Source organism: Natrix helvetica (genome assembly GCF_964273705.1).
Source record: "Natrix helvetica genome assembly, chromosome: 1".
Lineage (NCBI taxonomy): Eukaryota > Metazoa > Chordata > Lepidosauria > Squamata > Natricidae > Natrix > Natrix helvetica.
In genome coordinates this window covers 20,480,741-20,500,821 of record NC_138548.1, presented here as the reverse complement: position 1 = coordinate 20,500,821, position 20,081 = coordinate 20,480,741, and the positions used below count along the sequence as shown (strand labels likewise).

General features: G+C 39.1%; 1 protein-coding gene across 2 annotated transcripts in view; it reads right to left on the bottom strand.

Annotated features, from left to right (window-relative positions):
• Positions 1–19,022, bottom strand: part of RANBP3 (RAN binding protein 3) — a 38,758-nt gene extending 19,736 nt beyond the window's left edge. The window contains exons 1-2 of one of the 2 annotated variants that reach the window (XM_081971392.1): positions 18,442–19,022; positions 14,113–14,168 (exon numbers count right to left, since the gene is read on the bottom strand). In XM_081971392.1, the coding sequence (XP_081827518.1) occupies positions 14,113–14,168; positions 18,442–18,463 (78 nt within the window). In that variant the 5' untranslated portion in view covers positions 18,464–19,022. The remainder of the gene's footprint in view (positions 1–14,112; positions 14,169–18,441) is intronic. The other variant, XM_081971391.1, reaches the window with a different exon arrangement.
• Positions 19,023–20,081: the final 1,059 nt, after the last annotated feature.

Sequence of the window (20,081 nt, the reverse complement as noted above, 5' to 3'; positions counted from 1 at the left end):
GCTCTTGGACTAGAGACAAATTGTAAATGGTATACATCATCTTAGAAGACAGGCTCCCTCCTGCGGAAAGAACAGAGTGCTTCTTTTTTTAATATATAATTTTATTGAAGTTTGCAGTTACAAAGATAAAAGATCAATACAAACTAAAATATAAAAAAAAAGGAATGAAAAAAGAGGAATAGAAAGTACAGAAAAGAAAATACAAATCAAAATAGAAAAGGAAAAATAAGAGTATAATAAAAAGAAAATAAATGGATTTAAAATTGTCTTCCCCCTTCCTCACCAGTACAAAATATATTTTCCCCATATCTCATTTATGTATAAACAAAGTCTTATAGTATCTAATTCAGATTTAAATCAGAAAAAAAGACTATTAAGAGTTATCAGAAAATAATACATGTATTTTAAACATAACCAAATAACCAACTTTATATTTCTTCCCTCTATTTTAACACAACTGTTTATCATTTGCTCTAAAAACACGGCAGAAAACCTTTTTTTCCAAATCTTTAAAACCATGTTATTTGGTGCTGATCAGTAAAAATCCATTAAAGGTCACCAGAAACAACAACATGCTTATTTTAACCTTGATCAAATAAACCAACTTTATATTCCTTCATTTTGACTCTCATCTTTAATCCCTTTGAACAATGCCACAGAACTTGATTTCTTTTCATTTTCTCTTTCTCTTCTTGGAATATATTTTGAAACCTTAAGAAGTTTTTTTGTAAATCTAATATTAAAAAAATTATATCCAAGTCATTCTTGTGGTTTGTTTTATATATATTTATATAAACGGATTTATCCAACGGATTCCAAAGAAAAACAATCGCCAACCTAATCCATAAGGAGACTCCCCCAAAAAACCAAGACATAGAACAGGACAATGGCATCGCCCTCCTCCCTTACATCAAAGGCACCACAGATAAAATCAGCAAAATTCTCCACAAGCACAATATCAAGACAGCCCTCACCACTCACCCAAAAATAGCCAACATCTTAAGAAACCCCAAAGACAAAATCCAGCTAGAAAACCAAGGAGTCTATGAAATACCATGCAAAATCTGCCCGGCAACATATACAGGACAAACAAACAGGAGAATACTTTACTTTACTTTTACTTTTATTCATACTTATAGACCGCCCCCTCTCCCAAAAGGGACTCGGGGCGGTGTACAGTCAATACATAAAAAAGAATACATAGACAAATCAATACCTAGATATTTAAATACATAAATAATTAAATACTTAGATGGAGGAGGTTAAAAGAACTGTACATTCAAGTAAAGTGTTTAAAATATAATCTTTAAAAAACCCCTAAAAACACCCCAAAGAATTAAATTTAAAATGGTTCCCCGGAAATTCCAATTAAAATATATCTGCCAGGAGGTAAAAACTATGAGTGTGCCTGGCCAGCTAATCGAAACAGGTGAGTCTTTAGTTTTTGACGGAAGGAGCGGAAGTCGGTGGTGGTTCTAATGTCGGGGGGGAGGTCATTCCAGAGGGTTGGGCCCATCACAGAGAAGGCTCTACTCCTAGGCGCCGCCCGTTGGCATTGCCTGGTGGACGGCACCAGAAGTCCCTCCCTGTGAGAGCGAATTGGTCGCAGGGATGTGTGCGGCAGGATGCGATCCCGCAGATAGCTAGGTCCTGTGCCATGGAGCGCTTTAAAGATGGTAACCAACACCTTGAAACGAACCCAAAAAACCACAGGCAGCCAGTGCAGCTCGCGCAGAAGAGGTGTTACGTGGGAGTACCTAGTACTCCCCATGATGGCCCGCGCGGCTGCGTTCTGGACTAGCTGTAGTCTTCGGGCGCGTCCCAAGGGAAGCCCCATGTAGAGAGCATGCATCACAGAACACAAGAACGCAGTAAGAAAAAAAGAAAAAACTTCCTCCCTTTTTCAGCACCTTAAAGCTACAGGACATGAAATCAACTTTGAAGGAGCCAGGTTAATCTCCAAAACAGAACACCTCAACAAGAGAATAATTATGGAAGCCATCGAAATAGAGAAACACCCCCACAACATGAATAAACGTGATGATACCTCCCGCCTACCAAACATCTGGAAACCAGCCCTAGTCAACAAACGAACACCACCCAGGCCGTTACAATACAAAACAACAATGCACACACAGCCAGCACCAATCAGCACCAATCTACCAATCATGATACAACCACACAACCAATCATTCCACTTACTGAAACAAAGCCAGCACCCCATCCCCTCCCACCAAGATTTACAGAAAGAAGGCAGCTCCGTTCCCATTTTAAGCCCAAGCCTGAAGATGGCAAGTGAGATCTTGCAGAAACGTTGCCAAGACAATCTCAATCCTACACGGGAAAAGACCCGAATACAACAAAACCAGCATACCTACACCCGTGAAAATCTACAAAAACACACCCACCCACCCACACACACATATATACACACACGCACACACACATACCTTTTAATTATTAAGACATCAGCCAATGTCATCCGCATAACCAGTGTGCCATTTTTCCCAAATAATTCTTACAATTTATCAGTTTTAAATCTACATTCAAATCAGCATCAGTTTTGTCCAATAATACTTGTTCTTTTTCTGCAGCCTGTTTTAAATCCAGTTTATCCATGGCAGCAGACAATTTTATGATTATGATTTGAGTCCCTTGTTCTTAAAAATCCTCTAAATTCTGCTAAAGTTAATTAATTGTGCTCCATTCTGTCATAGTGAATCAAATTTAGGTGTTCTTCTCTACTTAAGAACATAAGATTATGCCTGGTGTCTGCAGTTTTTATAAGGATATGTGTCAATAGGTTTACATTTTTACGTAGTGCATACAAGTGCTGCTTGCAGGTTTCACCTTCAAAATGGAATATTTCTTTTGTGAGAGAAAAAGGTCTCCTTCACTTTAAACATATTATTGCAAAATGTTTTTGCATCAATGTTTCTCTCTATCAAGAACTATGTTTCCTGTCATGCAGATTCGATCAATTAAGAGAATGTTCATGTGATCAATTCTTCAAACAAGCTGTTTGTCTATTTTAGTAAGAAAGAACATGTAAAGAAGATAAATTATCCTCAATGAAAGGAGCTGAAAATAAACATGAATAAGAGAGTTCACATACAAAATTCAGATGAATATAATTAAAGAGAAAGTAGCAATCTATTAGCCAAGAGAAAATGTTCTACTAAATCCATTAAAAACACTAAAATGACACCCCATTGCTTAAAAGTTGTTTTACTAACCTTACATAAAAATAGACATCTACTCAGATTATAAAAATATTAGCGTAATGTATATTCTTCCTACATAGCCTTGTTAGCGAGGTATACACGTAACAACACCAAGTTATATTTAGGGTTACTATGATATAAATGTAATTAATGGATTAACATGAAAAGCAAATCAGTCTAGTACAGTATTTCAACAAACCACTATTACTACTCTAATAAGTTATGTGAGAGTCCAATTATTAGCTGTTTCTACAAACAATGATAAACTAGGACTCATTGTTACAGACGAAACATGCAGAACAAGGTATTTTTTCTTCCTTCTATGTAGATTGAGAAATAAGCCACAATCCCATTTTCTTTCAGCATTTCCTGTTTTACAAATAATCCTCAATTTATGACAATTGAGCCCAAAATTTCTATTGCTGAGTTTTGCCTCATTTTACGACCTTTCTTGCCACAGTTGTTGAATCACTGCAGTTATAAAGTTAGCAACATGGTTGTTAAGTGAATCTGGCTTCCACGTTGTCTATTTGTCAGAAGGTTGCAGAAATGACCCCAGAACACTCCAACCAACATAAATATGAGCCAGTTCCCAACGTCTGAATTTTGATCACATGATAAGGGGGATGTTGCAGCGGTCAAGTGTGAAAAATGGTCATAAGTCACTTTTAAAAATGCTGTTGTAACTTTGAGTGGTCGCTAAACAAAATGCAAGTCGGGGACTACCTGTATTTTCTACCGTATGTACAGTCCGAGAACTGTGGTCGAAAGTAAACTCCGGCTTTTTAAAACCAATAACTATATGCTGCATTTGAATCTGACTTCATTAGATAATACGGTAACAATACCCTGTTTCCCTGAAAATAAGATCTCCCCAGATAATAAGCCCAATGGGGCTTTTGAGCGCATGAGCTAAAATAAGCCCTCCTCCAAAAATAAACTCTCCCCGAAAATATTGCAACACAGCAGCAGCCATGAGGTGACCACGATCGCTGCCTCCTGCACCTCAAAAATAGGATAAGCCTTCCCTGAAAATAAGGCCAAACGCTTATTTCAGGGGTCTAAAGAAAATAAGATCCTGTCTTATTTTCGGGGAAAGACAGTATAAATATTTTGTAGCTAAGTCTTAATCACAAATCACATTTTCCTTCTTGCAATTGCATGGAAAAAGAAAGAGAAGGGGCAGCATGTTCCAGCACTACAGTTTCCTCGAAGCCATTTGCGTGCATAATGCTAAACTATGGATTAACCTTGTGCACAAAATTCTTCGCTGGATGTTACGTACAGAAAAGTTGAATTCGAATTTGTTTGAAATAATTAAGCCACAAGCCCCGTGCACAAGAAATGTTCATGTTCACAGCGGAGAAGAGGACGAGACAGCAATTCAGTGGCCTTTCTTTCCACCCGTTTTGCCGAATCCGTATATATCCACACAAACTTCTGGGCCAAAAGAAGCCTCCATTAGAACTTGCAAAGGACCAGCTTGAGTTCTAAGGTCAGCACCACCTCCTGCCTGTGGTGAGAATTTATTCCCTTGAGGAAACCACTCATGGAAGACATGCTGCCCCCACCTCAAATACTGGGACCAGTTTTGAGCAAACGTTTTAGGAATTTCAGAGAATAAAAATTACCAATGGATTAGAAACTCTCCTATGAAGAGAGATTGAAGGAATTGGAAAGGGTTTTTCTTCTCCAGAAAAGACTGATGGCCTATGAACATTTATCAGGAGTCCCCAACCCCTAGTCCGTGGTCCGGTACTGGTCCGTAGCCTGATAGGAATAGGGCCACACAAGTGACAGGCGAGTGAGCAAAGCCTCATCTGCACATGCACAGGATGTAGGTTGCACACAAAACCATCCCCCCTCCAGTCCATGGAAAAATTGTCTTCTGGTCCTTGGTGCCAGAAAGGTTGGGGACCACTGTTTTAAAGGTAATGGTTCCCCTCGCATATGTGCTAGTTGTTCCCGACTCTAGGGGATGGTGCTCATCTCCGTTTCAAAGCCGAAGAGCCAGCGCTGTCCGAAGACATCTCTGTGGTCATATGGCCGGCGTGACTAAACGTCGAAGGCGCATGGAACGCTGTTCCCTTCCCACCAAAGGTGGTCCCTATTTTTCTACTTGCATTTTTTACGTGCTTTTGAACTGCTAGGTTGGCAGAAGCTGGGACAAGTAGCGGGAGCTCACTCTGTTATGCAGCGCTAGGGATTTGAACTGCCAACCTTTCTGATCGACAAGCTCAGCGTCTTAGTCACTGAGCCACTGCGTCCCTATTGCTTTAGATAGCTCAAAAGATGGCCCAAGATAACGTGAATGTTCAAGAAGATCTATCTGCCATCCCTCCAAAGTGTAGGATATGGACCAATGGTTTCAAGTTATAGGAAAATATATTCCATGGTGGGCTTCACTGGCTGTGATTAAGCAACAGAGGCCAGAGGTCTTCTTGTATGGGATGTTTTGACTCACTGAACTGAGAAGGGGGTTGCACTAAATGGCCCTTCCAATTCTATGATTCTGTAACAGAGGGAAGTGTCTTTTCTACTTCTAGACTTTACGTGATGGGCAATCAGCATAGACTTTGACACCACAGCAGCTGGCTTAGATAATATTTACAAATACGGTATAGTATTATGCCAATCAAGAAAACTGCCCCTGCCTATCCGCCCTCCCTCCCTCGATTCAGACGTGACCCAACAAATACACCATATACTATTTTTTACACTTCTAATCCCATTGAAGACGATGATTGATGCCCCCCCCCTTAATTTCTATTATTTGTGTGTGTTTTCATTCTTTGTTTTTAAATATTTTAACGGTTGTAAGTTGCCCAGAGTCATTAGGAGTCAGGCAGCATATAAAACAGAATTATTACTACTACTGTTTTAAACAAAACATGACCACATACCTGGCTCTCTCAAAGCCCCCTCCCCCATTTCCACATTTTATTTCTATGTCCGCTTTTTCATTCGACTGATCGATTTTCATCCCCTCCAAACTCAGTGATTCCTCCTGAAGCTTCCAGGCATAATTCTTCTTAACCCACAGCATGCCCAAACACTGCAACATCTATGCACATTACAAAGACCCATTTAACACATTTTTAGGACGCACCAGAGTGTAAGACGCAACATGATTTTGAAGAGGTAAGTTTAAAAAAAAAGTTTTTGCACTCTGCAGACCTCCCAAACCTTCTGCACACCTTGTTTTTTGCAAAAAAAAAAAGGGGGGGGCATACAGAGCTTTGGGAGGCTTGTAGAGTGCTCCTGGTGGCCGGAAGGGCCAAAAACAAGCAACAAATGACCCATTTTTTGGTAAAAACGGGCCGTGTTTTTGCAAAAAAAGAAAGAGCTTTGGGAGACTCTTAGAGGGCTCCTGGGGGTTGGGGGTTGGGAATGAGCAAAAAAGAGTCGTTTTTTGAAAAAAAAAAAAAGAAGGGGCATGCAGAGTTTTAGGAGACTCTTAGGGTGCACCTAGGGGCTCCCCCCCTCCCCAAAAGCAGCCTATTTTTTTGCTCCTTTTTGCTCTCCCTAGCCCTCAGGAGCACTTTGCAAACCTCCCAAACGCTCTACACATCCATTTTTGCAAAGGGGACGAGGTTTTGGGAGGCCAAAAATGCTGTATTCAACGCACCCAGATGTTCAGCCTTTTTTTTTTTAGGGAAAAAGGTGCGTCTTATACTCCGAAAAATACTGTAGTAATTACCAGGTTGTTGTTTTTTTAATTAAAGGTAGTATGTGATAATCATGAAAACCCAAATAAATATAAATAAAACAAAAAATCTGTGACATACTGGGGATATTGTACCATAGTTTTAGCAACAGCTGCCCTGCAACTTTAGTGAGAGAGAGTCAATTTGAAATTTGATGCTAATATAACCAAATATATTTGAAGTACTATACAGATTCTCCATAGCACCACATTTATCATTAACATCATATGGGCTGTACGCTGAATGAATAACCCATGCACCTCACTTTTGGACACTTGAAATATAAACCTTCTATGAAGCAGTTTTTATCCATGCAGACTCATCCACTCCTATCTCACATGGCTTACTTATTATCGTAATGGTTCAAATTCAATGTTTCCTCAAAGTCTACAATAATTGAAATCAGACCCCTAATTTAGTCATATATCACATCTTCACCCGACCCCCACCGCTGAACTTCCAGGTTCTGGCACACATGTGCACCCGACAATCAGCTGGTCGGCGTGCATGGGCACACCGGTTTTCGGCACTGCCATGCACGCAAAGGACAACTGATCATTGCGCGCGCATGCGCACCAGAAACCCAGAAGAAAAACAGGCAAGGCCACATGTGCTGGGCAACATGGCTTCGTGTGCCACTGGGCACGCGTGCCATAGGTTCGCCATCACGGCTTTAGACTACATGTCTGTAGTCTGAGATGCTCATCATATTCCTTTTTCTAATCATCATAAGCCTCCTCATCAGAAGAGTAACTACTTAGAGACTTTAAAAGCTCTCCATAAAAGGCTCACCTGTTCCATTTGTGAAGGTGGAGGCCAATTTCTCTTCCTCTCTACTGCTGCCTCCTGTTATTTCCTATGGGCTAAGAAATTCAGAAACTATCTTTTGTAAAATATTCCCTGGATAAAGACCGTAGCTCAGTAAACACTGCATACATGCAAAAGATCACAGGCTCAAACGCTGACGTCTCTAAGCAGGATTGGGAAAATCTCTCCAAAAACCTGAGGTCCTACTGCCAATCGGTGCATGGATAATACTGAGCTAAATGAGACTCTTTGGCTTACACAGCTTCTTTGTCTAAAAGAAGATCTGTTGTGTCAGCTACAGAGAAAACACTTCCCATTATTTTAGAAAGAGGAAATCAAGCAGTTGGGAAGCAATTAGGAGTGCAAGTCTCACAGCTGACAAGTTAAACTATACGCATTTTAGAGAGGAGGAAAGGAACACTAAAAAAAGAAAATTTGAAAAAACAAAACAGAGTTTCACCAGAAATCCTTGGTAGGTTCTGACTTACCCTGCCAATACAGGAAGCAGCTCGGATACAAGCAACTGAGGGGGCAGGAGCCTCAAGGTTGCACCCCTGGTTGATTTGGGGTGACCCATAGCCCGGTGAGGAGATTCTGCTTCTCCCTGAGGGTCCTCGCCTGAATCCGACAGCCCTTTTTGCTCTGCAAAGGACTGGGAGCAAAGAAGAACAACAGCCCTTCAGTGCCAGGCAGCAAAAGGACAGAGGAGGATCCACTAAGGGCTTTTCTTCCTAGATTGGATCTATGTCACTATTGTAAACTGATGGGTGTTAACAGCAGTAGCTGCTGGGATTCAATCACATATACCCCAATGGCGAGCAGCCTCTGTGCGATCCTTCCATCTCTTTTATCCCCACAAATCTTTGGCTTTATGTGAATCGCAAGCAACACTGATAACATTTGTCAGATTTTAAGAAGACTCTCCCTGTTATTCAATCACAAGTGGACAAGCTCCACAGGCTCCAGCCACATTGGCAAAGACTTCCAGGTGTCACCAGCTAGGTTCCTTGACACTCTCCTACAAAACTGCCTGATTTCTTGGAAATGGATCTACCAAGTCTCAAGGTCCCCCCAAACTGGATTTTAAACTTAAGAGACCGGGTTTTTCAAAAATGAAAACTAGTGCCCAATCAAATGAATGACCAAAATACCCAAGTCAAGTTATAGTACTTTGAAAGGTGGTGATAATTCCTGCAGAGATGAGGAAGGAAGGAAAGAAGGAAAATACCTTTCCAAACTATGGATGGTGAATACTAGCTTAATTCTGCCACTTTTTCCTCAATTCTCACATACATCAACTAAAGGAACGATGGAAATCAATTCACACAATTTTCCAGCCCACTCAAGGCATACCAAAGCTGAGACATATACGATGTATCGGACTTTAGGCAAAAGTCAAAGCAACATCCCACTTATCTGGAAAAGAGACAGCAGCTCAAGAGATTAATCATGGAACAAGTAAGGACAAAGGAATACAAAGATCTCTGCAAATTATTATTAGATTTCCTCTCTCTTCTAATCCAGCCTGGGCAAAATGATGGAGGGGCTATTAAACAAAGTAAACATAAAACAGGACATGCTGTATCACACTTTTCTGTACTTATATATTTTGTCTAATTGAAGAACCAAACAGCAGGAAAACTTCTGTTGGAGGAGAGACACTGCATGCAATCTTCTCAATGTTGACCCCATACATATAATTTATTAACCCAACCGGATTCTCTATGCCCCAAATTAACAAGAAACCGTTTGACAAAATTCAAAATAAAATTCCTTGATTTTGACCCGTATGCTATGTTATATCACCTTCCCAAACATCAAGATAAAAAGAGAAATTTCTGATTTCTTTCAGGGTTAATGCAGGCAATCAGTTTTTTCTTCTACTCAAATGGGACTTAAGCCTGCATTTCATTTTCCAAAGAGAAGCAGGATCAGAGAAAGTTTCGCACAACAGTTCAATTGAATGACTCTTCAATATGGTAAAAGTACTTGAAGTTACTTAAATCTATGAAATTTTCAAATTCCAAAGCTGAAGTTTTGAGCTTTCTTTAGCTACGCTTAGAAATTAAGCTATGCTCATTACTGCACAAACGTGCAGGTGAGGCCATCTGCAGGTAAGCCGACTCTCACATTTTTTAACACATTATCATGAAAAATATGCCACCTGCAGATAGGTCAACCCTTGAAATTTTTGTACATTTTTCCAATATATTCTAAAGGACTTTGTTTTAATACTTCAAATCAATAAATGTTGTTTTCCAGACAGATTCTGTTTTAAATTTTCACAATTGGCTTATCTGAGAGTGGTGTGTTTTTCATATTATTTTGGTTGGAAATTTGAGATTTGGTTTATCCATGAATATATATGGGTACTTAAAAAAATTATTACCATGTATACACATAGATAAGCCCGTCTACGCATAAAGCCAAAGCCAATATGGTGGTGGCGGCGGCGTATTTTGTAATTTAAAATTATTGGTTTATCCAGAAGTATATGCGGTACATGCAGAACTGATTGCTATGAAGTCTAGAAAATAAATGAAGATGACAAATATAGCTTCCTCATTGCACAAGTGAGGAAATAAAACTTTCCCTTTAGGTATACCACTGCTCTTATTAGAGCAGACAGCAATCTCACAGAAACAACTTGAGGAAGAGGAAAAAAACAAAAGGATATTAGAATTAACCTACGAGCAACACAAAAAGCCATATAATACTAAATTCAGACATATTTTCCTGGGCCTGTCAACTGCAGGGTTATAATGCAAAAACATAGAGCCTATAAAATATTAGAATCACCACCTAATTAAAAAACATTCATTGTTCACGTGAGTAACTTTATAACTTGATTTGATAATCACATTCAATCTGCATACAAGAAACTATTTCTGAAATAAGAAGCACACTTATTTCCCGTTAGGTTCGGTAGCAACTTAGAAGAACCCTGTTGGCACAGTGTTTAGATTGTAGTATTTCAGGCTAACTCTGCCCACAGCCTGGAGTTCAATCCTGATGGGCTCTAGGTTGACTCCCATCCTTCCGAGGTCAGTAAAATGAGGACCCAGATTGTTGGAGGCAATATGCTGACTTTGTAAGTCGTTCTGAGAGTGCTATAAAGCACTATGGAGCAGTATGTAAGTCTAAATGCTACTGCTAAGTGTTAAGAGGTTTTCATTCTTATCATTTAAGAAGGACGAATGCAATTTTACTCAGTGCAATAATTTAAGGCAAAATGTAAGAGAAAGGGATGTACAGATGGCATTTGATATCTGTGAAACTATGTATAAGAACATTTGAAGTAAACGTTGGAAATGTGGAAAGTAGAATAGAATCTATGTGGGGGACTTGTGAATTAGCCAAAAATGTTTGGTTATTGAATCACAGGATATTGGTGAAAATAAAATAAATCTCTTTTCAGATGAAGTCAGAACTGTACTTATTAGGGTTTATGGAAGAAGGAACTAAGTAAAAAGCATGGTATTGTTGTATGTGATCACTGGGGCAAGATTATTATATGCAGAGAAAAGGAAAAATAAAGAAGCTTCAATTGTTACAAGACTGGATATTTAAATCCATATTCAATATTGGTGAATGTGACAAAAGTGACACAAAAATCAGATCAGGAACACAAATTGAAATAGGGAAGAAAATGGTAAGTGAGCACCTGTCTACCCTAGACGAGTTCAAATCACCAGGACTGGATGGATTACACCCCAGGATTCTGAAGGAACTAGCAGACGAGATCTCAGAACCACTGAATTATATCTTTCAGAGATCCTGGAACACCGGGGAACTACCAGAGGACTGGAAAAGAGCTGATGTGGTTCCCATCTTCAAAAAAGGGAAAAAATTAGATCCAGGAAACTACAGACCTATCAGCCTGACCTCAATACCAGGAAAGATTCTGGAAAAAATAATCAAGCAACGAATTTGCAAACACCTAGAAGCAAACAAAGTAATAGCCAAAAGTCAACATGGATTTGTCAAAAACAGATCATGCCAGACTAATCTTATTACATTCTTTGATAATGTGACAAAATTAGTGGACCAGAGGAATGCCGTTGATATAATTTACTTGGACTTCAGTAAGGCTTTTGATAAGGTAGACCATAACCTACTACTAGATAAAGTAGAAGAATGTGGGTTAGACAGCATCACCATCAGATGGATACGTAACTGGCTGACCAACCGCACTCAACGTGTAGTCCTCAATTGAACTGCATCTACATGGAGGGAGGTATGCAGTGGAGTACCCCAAGGCTCTGTTTTAGGCCCAGTACTCTTCAACATCATCAATGATTTGGATGAGGGAATAAATGGGGAACTCATAAAATTTGCAGATGACACCAAGCTGGCAGGAATAGCCAACACTCCAGAAGATAGGCTTAGGATACAGAAGGATCTTGACAAACTTGAACATTGGGCACTATCTAATAAAATGAAATTCAATGGTGAAAAGAGTAAGGTTCTACATTTAGGCAACAAAAACAGAATGCACAGGTACAGTATAGGTAGTACCATGCTCAATAGTAGTAACTGTGAGAGGGATCTTGGAGTTCTAGTGGACAACCATTTAAATAGGAGCCAGCCGTGTGCAGCAGCTGCCAAAAAAGCCAACACAGTTCTAGGCTGCATCAACAGAGGGATAGAATCAAGATCACGTGAAGTGTTAATACCACTTTATAATGCCTTGGTAAAGCCATACGTGGAATACTGCATTCAGTTCTGGTCGCCACGATGTAAAAAAGATGTGGAGACTCTAGAAAGAGTGCAGAGAAGAGCAACAAAGATGATTAGGGGACTGGAAACTAAAACATATGAAGAACGGTTGCAGGAACTGGGTATGTCTAGCTTAAGAGAAAGAAGGACTAGGGGAGACATGATAGCAGTGTTCCAATATCTCAGGGGTTGCCACAAAGAAGAGGGAGTCAAACTATTCTCCAAGGCACATGAGGGTAGAACAAGTAGCAATGGGTGGAAACTAATCAAGGAGAGAAGCAACTTAGAACTGAGTAGAAATTTCCTGACAGTTAGAACAATTAATCAGTGGAACAGCTTGCCTCCAGAAGTTGTGAATGCCCCAACACTGGAAGTCTTTAAGAAGATGTTGGATAGCCATCTGTCTGAAACGCTATAGGGTTTCCTGCCTAGGCAGGGGGTTGGACTAGAAGGCCTCCAAGGTCCCTTCCAACTCTACTATTGTATTATTGTATTATTGTATTATTGTATTGTATCTAATTAGAGAGAAATCTATAGAGGCGTTTATTAAAGATAGGTTTATAGCAAAGGGTTTAATAGGTTAAATAAGGGGAGATAATGAAAATTTTAAATAGTGATTACAATGGTATAAAATAATAATAGTTAATGAATCTATAAGGAAAGCAAAGAGCTAAAATTGACACGTTTTTAAATCAGATGTTTAGTGTTGTATTTATAGGTTTATGTTTCTAGATATGTTTAGGTGTTGGGATTTTTAATGTTTACTTTATGTGTAGAATTTTAATCATTTATGTAAGAAGAATGCCTGTAATAAGTTACTGATTAGCAACTGAACATTTCAGAAATATCACTTGAAAATATGCCTCACAATTTTAATGACTATTCTTTTAGATGATAGATTGTGGTATCTTCAGAAAGCAGCAAAATATTATTCTTCAAAATCCCTGAGAATTAAAATAGGACAGTGCAGAATCTACTCAGTATAGAACTGCAAAATTAAGGAGGAGAAAGTTTCTTATAGGATTTTTTTAAAAAGTCAAATAATCGGATTAATTGGCAAAAGCATTTGAGGCAAGTCAATAATTTTTTGTCATTAATATTATTTTGTCTTACAAAACCCATTTATAAACCACCCTTGTTCAAGAGCAGATGTACGTTTATTACTAAGGATATGAAAGTCTCATCTATCTATTCTTCTGTGTTTTTTAACCAGGAGATTTCTCAGGGATTCTTCTGTTAGCCATGCACCCAATTTCCCTTCTAATGCTCATACATGGGATGCTGGAGTTAGGGAAACCATATCCACATTGAAAAAAAAATGTCAGCAGCAAAGAGAGGTTTCCCCCCATCTCTTTGCTGCTGTCTAGTGGTAGGATGTCTGCTTTATCCAGATCATATATGATCATCCTAGGTGTTGTATAAGTTGAGACACTGCACAAGAGGCCTAAGCATAGAGTACACATTTTGGAACATGACCCAGTTTTCTCAGTAATACAAAAGAAAATCCTTAGTAGATCAATCAACATCATGTTATTCCCATTAGGAACAGGTCTTGAAAAAAAACCTTCTTAGTTTATTCCATTGAAGCCTGGAAAAAAACCCACCATTCTCTTGTCTCAACTTATAAGCAAGAATAATTCATTAGCCTTCCTTACCTTCTGTGCTTTATCTTTCTGAAATACAAAGACAGGAGGTGCAATGGCTGGCTTTTCTGTGAAGAAATAAATAAAAGAGATCTTATATTGCCTAAGATTGAAACATATCATGTGCAGTTCTTGCTCTAACAAATGAATGCTGCTTACTCAACCATCATATCTTTCCCACCACTATTCAGGTGTAGATGAAAAATACTCTTAAAGACAGGTCAGCTGATAAGCAAGATGCTCATCTGTTACCAAACTCTCTTACAGTTTCCTTAGATATATCAGTAACAGCAATAAAGAAGATAACATCTTTTCAACCAATACATTTTCTTGAGTGAACGAACGCAATGTAAAGCAACTGCCCTCCTACGTTCACTTATGTATTCTGCCTAATTTCTTTAATTTTATATATTTTACTTCTGAAGGATTTGGTCCTGAAAAATGTTTTAGGAATATTTGGAACGGCTAATCAAAGTATTTATTCTTTTTAATTCTAAAGGCTTTGAAGTTGAGTGATTTCAGAATTTTAAAATAATGATGTCTAATGCTTCAGGTAGATAGACAACGTCCAGAATGTGACCACTATTTTATAAATAAGTCTAGTATCCAGTGCACTTTTGGGTCACGTTTGAAGGACTTCAAAATTATAATCCATGGCATCATCCCCAGACTCTTTTAGCAGCATTACAGAATACCAGAGCAATCAAAGCTGTTATGAATCTAATGACATAAATAAGAGGTTTCTTTAGAAGTGCCAAATATTTCAGAAGGAACAATAACTTATTAACCTAATTAACAACAGCTCTAAAAAGAGACAAAGTAAATTCATGGAAGAGTAAACGTCTATTCGTGGCAGTAATAATAAAGTGCACTTGTTTATGAAACGACATTTATAGGCACTCTGAATATCAATTACTTGGAAGCAACTATTTTTCTTGCTTTATGAGTGGGTTTTGTAGAGGCATCAGGTTAACTGTTATGTTAGCAGATGTGGGATTGATGTGGCAGAGATTTTATGTTGTAATAAGCACAATATTCTATGACAAGTAAACACAACTAATGATGAAATACTTGGACAAACTAATAAGATTTATCAATGCTATCACAGCTGATTACAGAACCTCCAATTTCAGACTTAACCTATCTTGAAATATTAAAGGCTGAAATCAGAAGAAAGTGATTGTTTCCTAAATGTAATTTGATAGTCACTGAAGGAACTAAGAGGCTAGGCTAGACAAACTTCTAGGATTGATCTGACAAAAAGTATCTGATTTCTTGAAGCACATGTTGTTATGCTTAAAACTTTAAACCACCTAATTTGCCAGATAGATAAGCTTTATTATCCCAAGATTATACAGTACAGGTAGTTCATGACTAACAACCATTCATTTAGTGACCAAAGCACTGAAAAATGTGACGTAGGACTAGTTTTCACGCATGACTGTTGCAGCATCCCCAAGGTCATGTGATCAAAATTTGGGCAATTGGAAACTGGCATGTATTTATGACAGTTCCACTGTTCCAGGGTCATGTGATCCACATTTGAAACCTTCCCAGCCAGCTTCCAACAAGCAAAGTCAATGGGGGGGGAGGGGGGAGCCAGATTCACTTAATAACCAAATGATTCACTAACAACTGCAGTGATTTGCTTAACAGCTACGACAAAAAGGTCATAAAACAAGACACAACTCACTTAATTGTTTTGCTCAGCAACATAAAGTTTGGGCTCAATTCTGACTGCAAGCTGAGGGCTACCTGCATTATATAGATATGGCATCCACCGGTGGGTAGAAGGCACATAGGGAAAAGAAGCTAATTATATAAATTGCTGCTTGTGAATGTGCTGCATACTTTAGTAAGCAAAAAAATAAATAAAAGTGTGATATTATCAGCACCTATAGATTCTTTAATTTAGATCTGGAACATGATCTTCCTGATTGGGCTACTCCTATTTTTTCTAACATTATGGCACTTTTATTTTATTACTATTTCACACAGTTTTAGCCATTCTAACCTATTACTTCCTCTAGGAGTTCATGAGAATGGCTTCCTCCATCATAAATTCTTTCTGATTCTGATTGGTCTAGGTCTATATCTATCTTCTTCACCAAGATGCAAAATAATAAGCAATTTGCATAAATTCCAAGGCATTCTTCTACATGATTCATGATAGGCTGTGGTGCTACCCACTTACTCCTATACATCTCATCTTTGAGCTTGTCCTAGAAATTAGTGGAGAAAGATACAACTAGTGGTAGCCTGGAAGCACTGTTCACTCACATGAGATGTGAGGAGAGAAGCATTTTTCATATACCTTTTCAGGCCCTCTCATTGTAATAATGACTTTATAGTTTTCATATTCCATTTTTATCACAGGCTGTTCTGCTGTTCTATATTTATAAAGAGAAATAACTGTTCTTCCCATGCTCAGATGCACTCATATTTTATTCAGATCGTCTAAGATGTGCTAATAAAAAAAAGAGCAGTCAGAAAAACCGTTATGCTTGGTATTGAAGCAAGCCTCATTTGAGATGCTTTACTTTGCTACTTTCAAAAACATACATATGCCATCATTGGATTAAAAAAAACAATTTTTAAATGTCATAAACTGCCTGGGGATGTTATTATAACAAACATAATGGAAATACTGCTTGCAGATTTCCACATACACATATACATTTGTGACATTATTTTCTTCTCTTTTTTGCTGCCCAAGTGTCAATAGGAATGCAGGGCTAGTTAATTCTTCGATACCTTTATAATTCACTAATTCACGTTGATTTTGAGACGTAGCTATTATGGGCAGGTTATTGCAAAGAAGGGGCTACTGGACCTCAGCTAAGCACTCAATGAATGAAGTGCTTTTACCATTATTCATTTCTAGCAGTCAGTAGTGTTTCCTGCCAATCTACCCACATAAGGTAAAGGTTCCCCTTGCACATACGTGCTAGTCATTCCTGACTCTAGGGGGCAGTGCTCATCTCCATTTCTAAGCCGAAGAACCAGCACTGTCCGAAGACGTCTCTATGGTCATGTGGCCGGCATGTCTAAACGCCAAAGGCACACAGAACACTGTTCCTTTCCCACCAAAGGTGGTCCCTATTTTTCTACTTGCATTTTTACATGCATTCAAACTGCTAGGTTGGCAGAAGCTGGGACAAGTAATGGGAGCTCACTTGGTTACGTGGCGTTAAAGGATTCAAACCGCCGAACTGCCACCTTTCTGATCGACAAGCTCAGCGTCTTAGCCACTGAGCCACCGTGTCCACATCTATCCACATACACCCAGATAAATTACCATATCCAAACTATTAGAAGTAGCCCAAGCATTCACCTCTTGCAATAATAAGAGTTGACAGGGAAAAGTCAGAATTAAGTCCCCTCTCAATAGCTCCTTCTCAAATGACACACTCTGGTCCTTCAGCCTTAGTGATGGATTGGCTAAAATCTCCCTAAATTGATGGATTGCCTGAAATCTCCTTAGCTGATATGACTTGCGAAGAACTCTCACATCTGACGTTTCTTAGGGAAACTTAAGGCATATCAGTATCAATTCAGCATAATGGGCAGAACTGGGAAACTTTACAACAGTGGTTTGGGACCCCTTTGGGGGTTGAACGACCCTTTCACAGGGGTCACCTAAGACTATTGGAAAACACATATTTTCAAAAAAATACGGAAAACATACAATAATCTTATGATTGGGGGTCATCTCAACATGAGGAATTGTATTAAAGGCATTAGGAAAGTTGAGACCCACTGTTTTACAAGCTTGAACTGCTCGAATCCAAGTTCGGAGGCAATTCTTTCAAATCTACTTACATGACAAGATAAGATAAGAGGAATAAACAGGATAGATTAGTACATTCTGCCAGGCAGCGGCTTCTGCCATGCCTGCATGCACATACATAACAGCTTTTATGTCAATGAAAGAAAGGAGGAAAGGCCAGCAGAATTGAACTCTGCTTTTGGGTGATGCGAAATCTCCTCATTCTTATAGCACAGCACTCCACAAATGCTCAGAGGCACTCTCGCCCCTAGGGAAAGAGCATAAAGGATGGCGAAAGGAGCAGCCTGAGACTGAACTTTTGAGAAAGCCCTCTGCCTATGCTCAGAGGACATCCTCATCTTCGCCACCTAGGGGACAGGGAGGCCGCTCCCTTTGTCCGGCCTGGCCGTAGCCCGCACGCCAGTTCTGGTGAACCGGGCGGTCCCCAGACGGCCACTGAAGATCTGGGAAGCATCCGTCCCAAAGCATCTCGTTCCCTCACGCTCCACTTAGCCACTTCTTTCCCATCACTGTTACCACCGCAATCCCCCCACCCGGTCCTGGCCACCTACCTTCGTTGGCCAGGTCCGCCATTTTACTTCCTTAATCACTCCCACAATACACTGCGCCAACGACGGGCAAAGCCGCTCTGCCCGGTCTATGCGCGCTCGCGTAGGAGCGACAGGGGACGCCAAGAAGCATGCGCAAAACGAAGCGGGGTTGCAAGGAGACCGCTTGTAAAAGACAAAAAGGGAGTAGGATTAAAAAAAAGGAGGAGCTACAGCAAGACCCGTTGCGCATGTACGTTTTTGCTAAACGTTAAAATCTTAATTCAAAAGGCTCCACCCACGGACGGTCTTGCGGGCTCAGCAGAGGACTTAGACATGGACGTAGTCGGGCGAAGGACGAGAGAGAGAGAGAGAGCGAGAGAGCGGGGCGGCTCATGCGCAGGGACGCATGCGCACTGCTTTCTGGCTCCCCTGTGATCAGTATCCCGTAAAACTCGAACACCCGGTGGGAAGAGGCGGGCGCATGCGTATATGGGAGAACGTTCCGTCACAGAAGAGGCCGCTCCAATGGGCGAAAGGCGCAACTGTTGTATTGCTCTTTATTTTAAATAGAGCACATGGTCGGGTCGTGCCAACTGCTGCATTGCTAATAACGTTAGCGAGTTGTTTAATTCGCCATTAACAATGATATATATCTATATTACTAAGTTATTTTATGTATATATACAGATATAATTATATCTACAAAATATATGCATGTTTATTAATATCATTTCTATGATAATTTGTAATACATTTTACTAATTGAACAAAGGAATTGTGGCATAGGTGTTCAATAACAATATTTTACCCCTGATGTAACAAATTATAATAGTATTAATTATAATTATATTATGCTAAATAATAATTGTAATCCACCCTCAGGGGAAAAAATAAAGGGAAGCATATTTTAAAATATATACCTTATATAAATAGTACAATCACCAGCAGTTAACAGCAACAACGCAATAAATGTGAGCTAATGAAATAGATAGTTTTGCTTGTGTCTTTAGTATGCTCAGGTGATAATGGAATTATTTATTAAAGTGACAAATAATTAGAGCAACGTACTATCATTTTTATTTTAGTAACCATTTATTAATTTATTATATTTTTTCTCATTTTTAGTTCAGGAACTCAAGGTGACCTATTTATACATTGCTTTCTTCTACTTTTTCCCACAACTGCAACTTAAGACGATTGGTCAAGAGAGGAATTGGTCTTAAGTCTGAAACTGGATTAGATTTTTTCCTTTTCCAATTGCTGTAGCAGACTATAATATTTGTGCTATTTAGGTTTTAATTTTTATGCTTTCATTATTCTGTAATGTATTCACATGCAGCATGAAAGAGAGAAAATAACAGAGGGGACACCAATATCTGTTCAATTAATTTCTGTCTTGCCTCTCTTGTCAGATAGTGACAGCCCTACACAAGAATAAAGCAGACGGCATTTTGTTCTGGGCTTTATCATCTCAAAATCATTACTAAAATTCACTGTTGTGGCCATAAAGTCAAAACTGAAAACAAAACAGCAATTTACTTTGAGAAAAGATTTGTTCATAGATCTGATCAGTATTCAAAGTATTACGACATGGTGACAACCAATGAGAATTCCCTAGGAACATAGGAAGACGCTGTTGTCCAATTACCTCCTGTCAGACT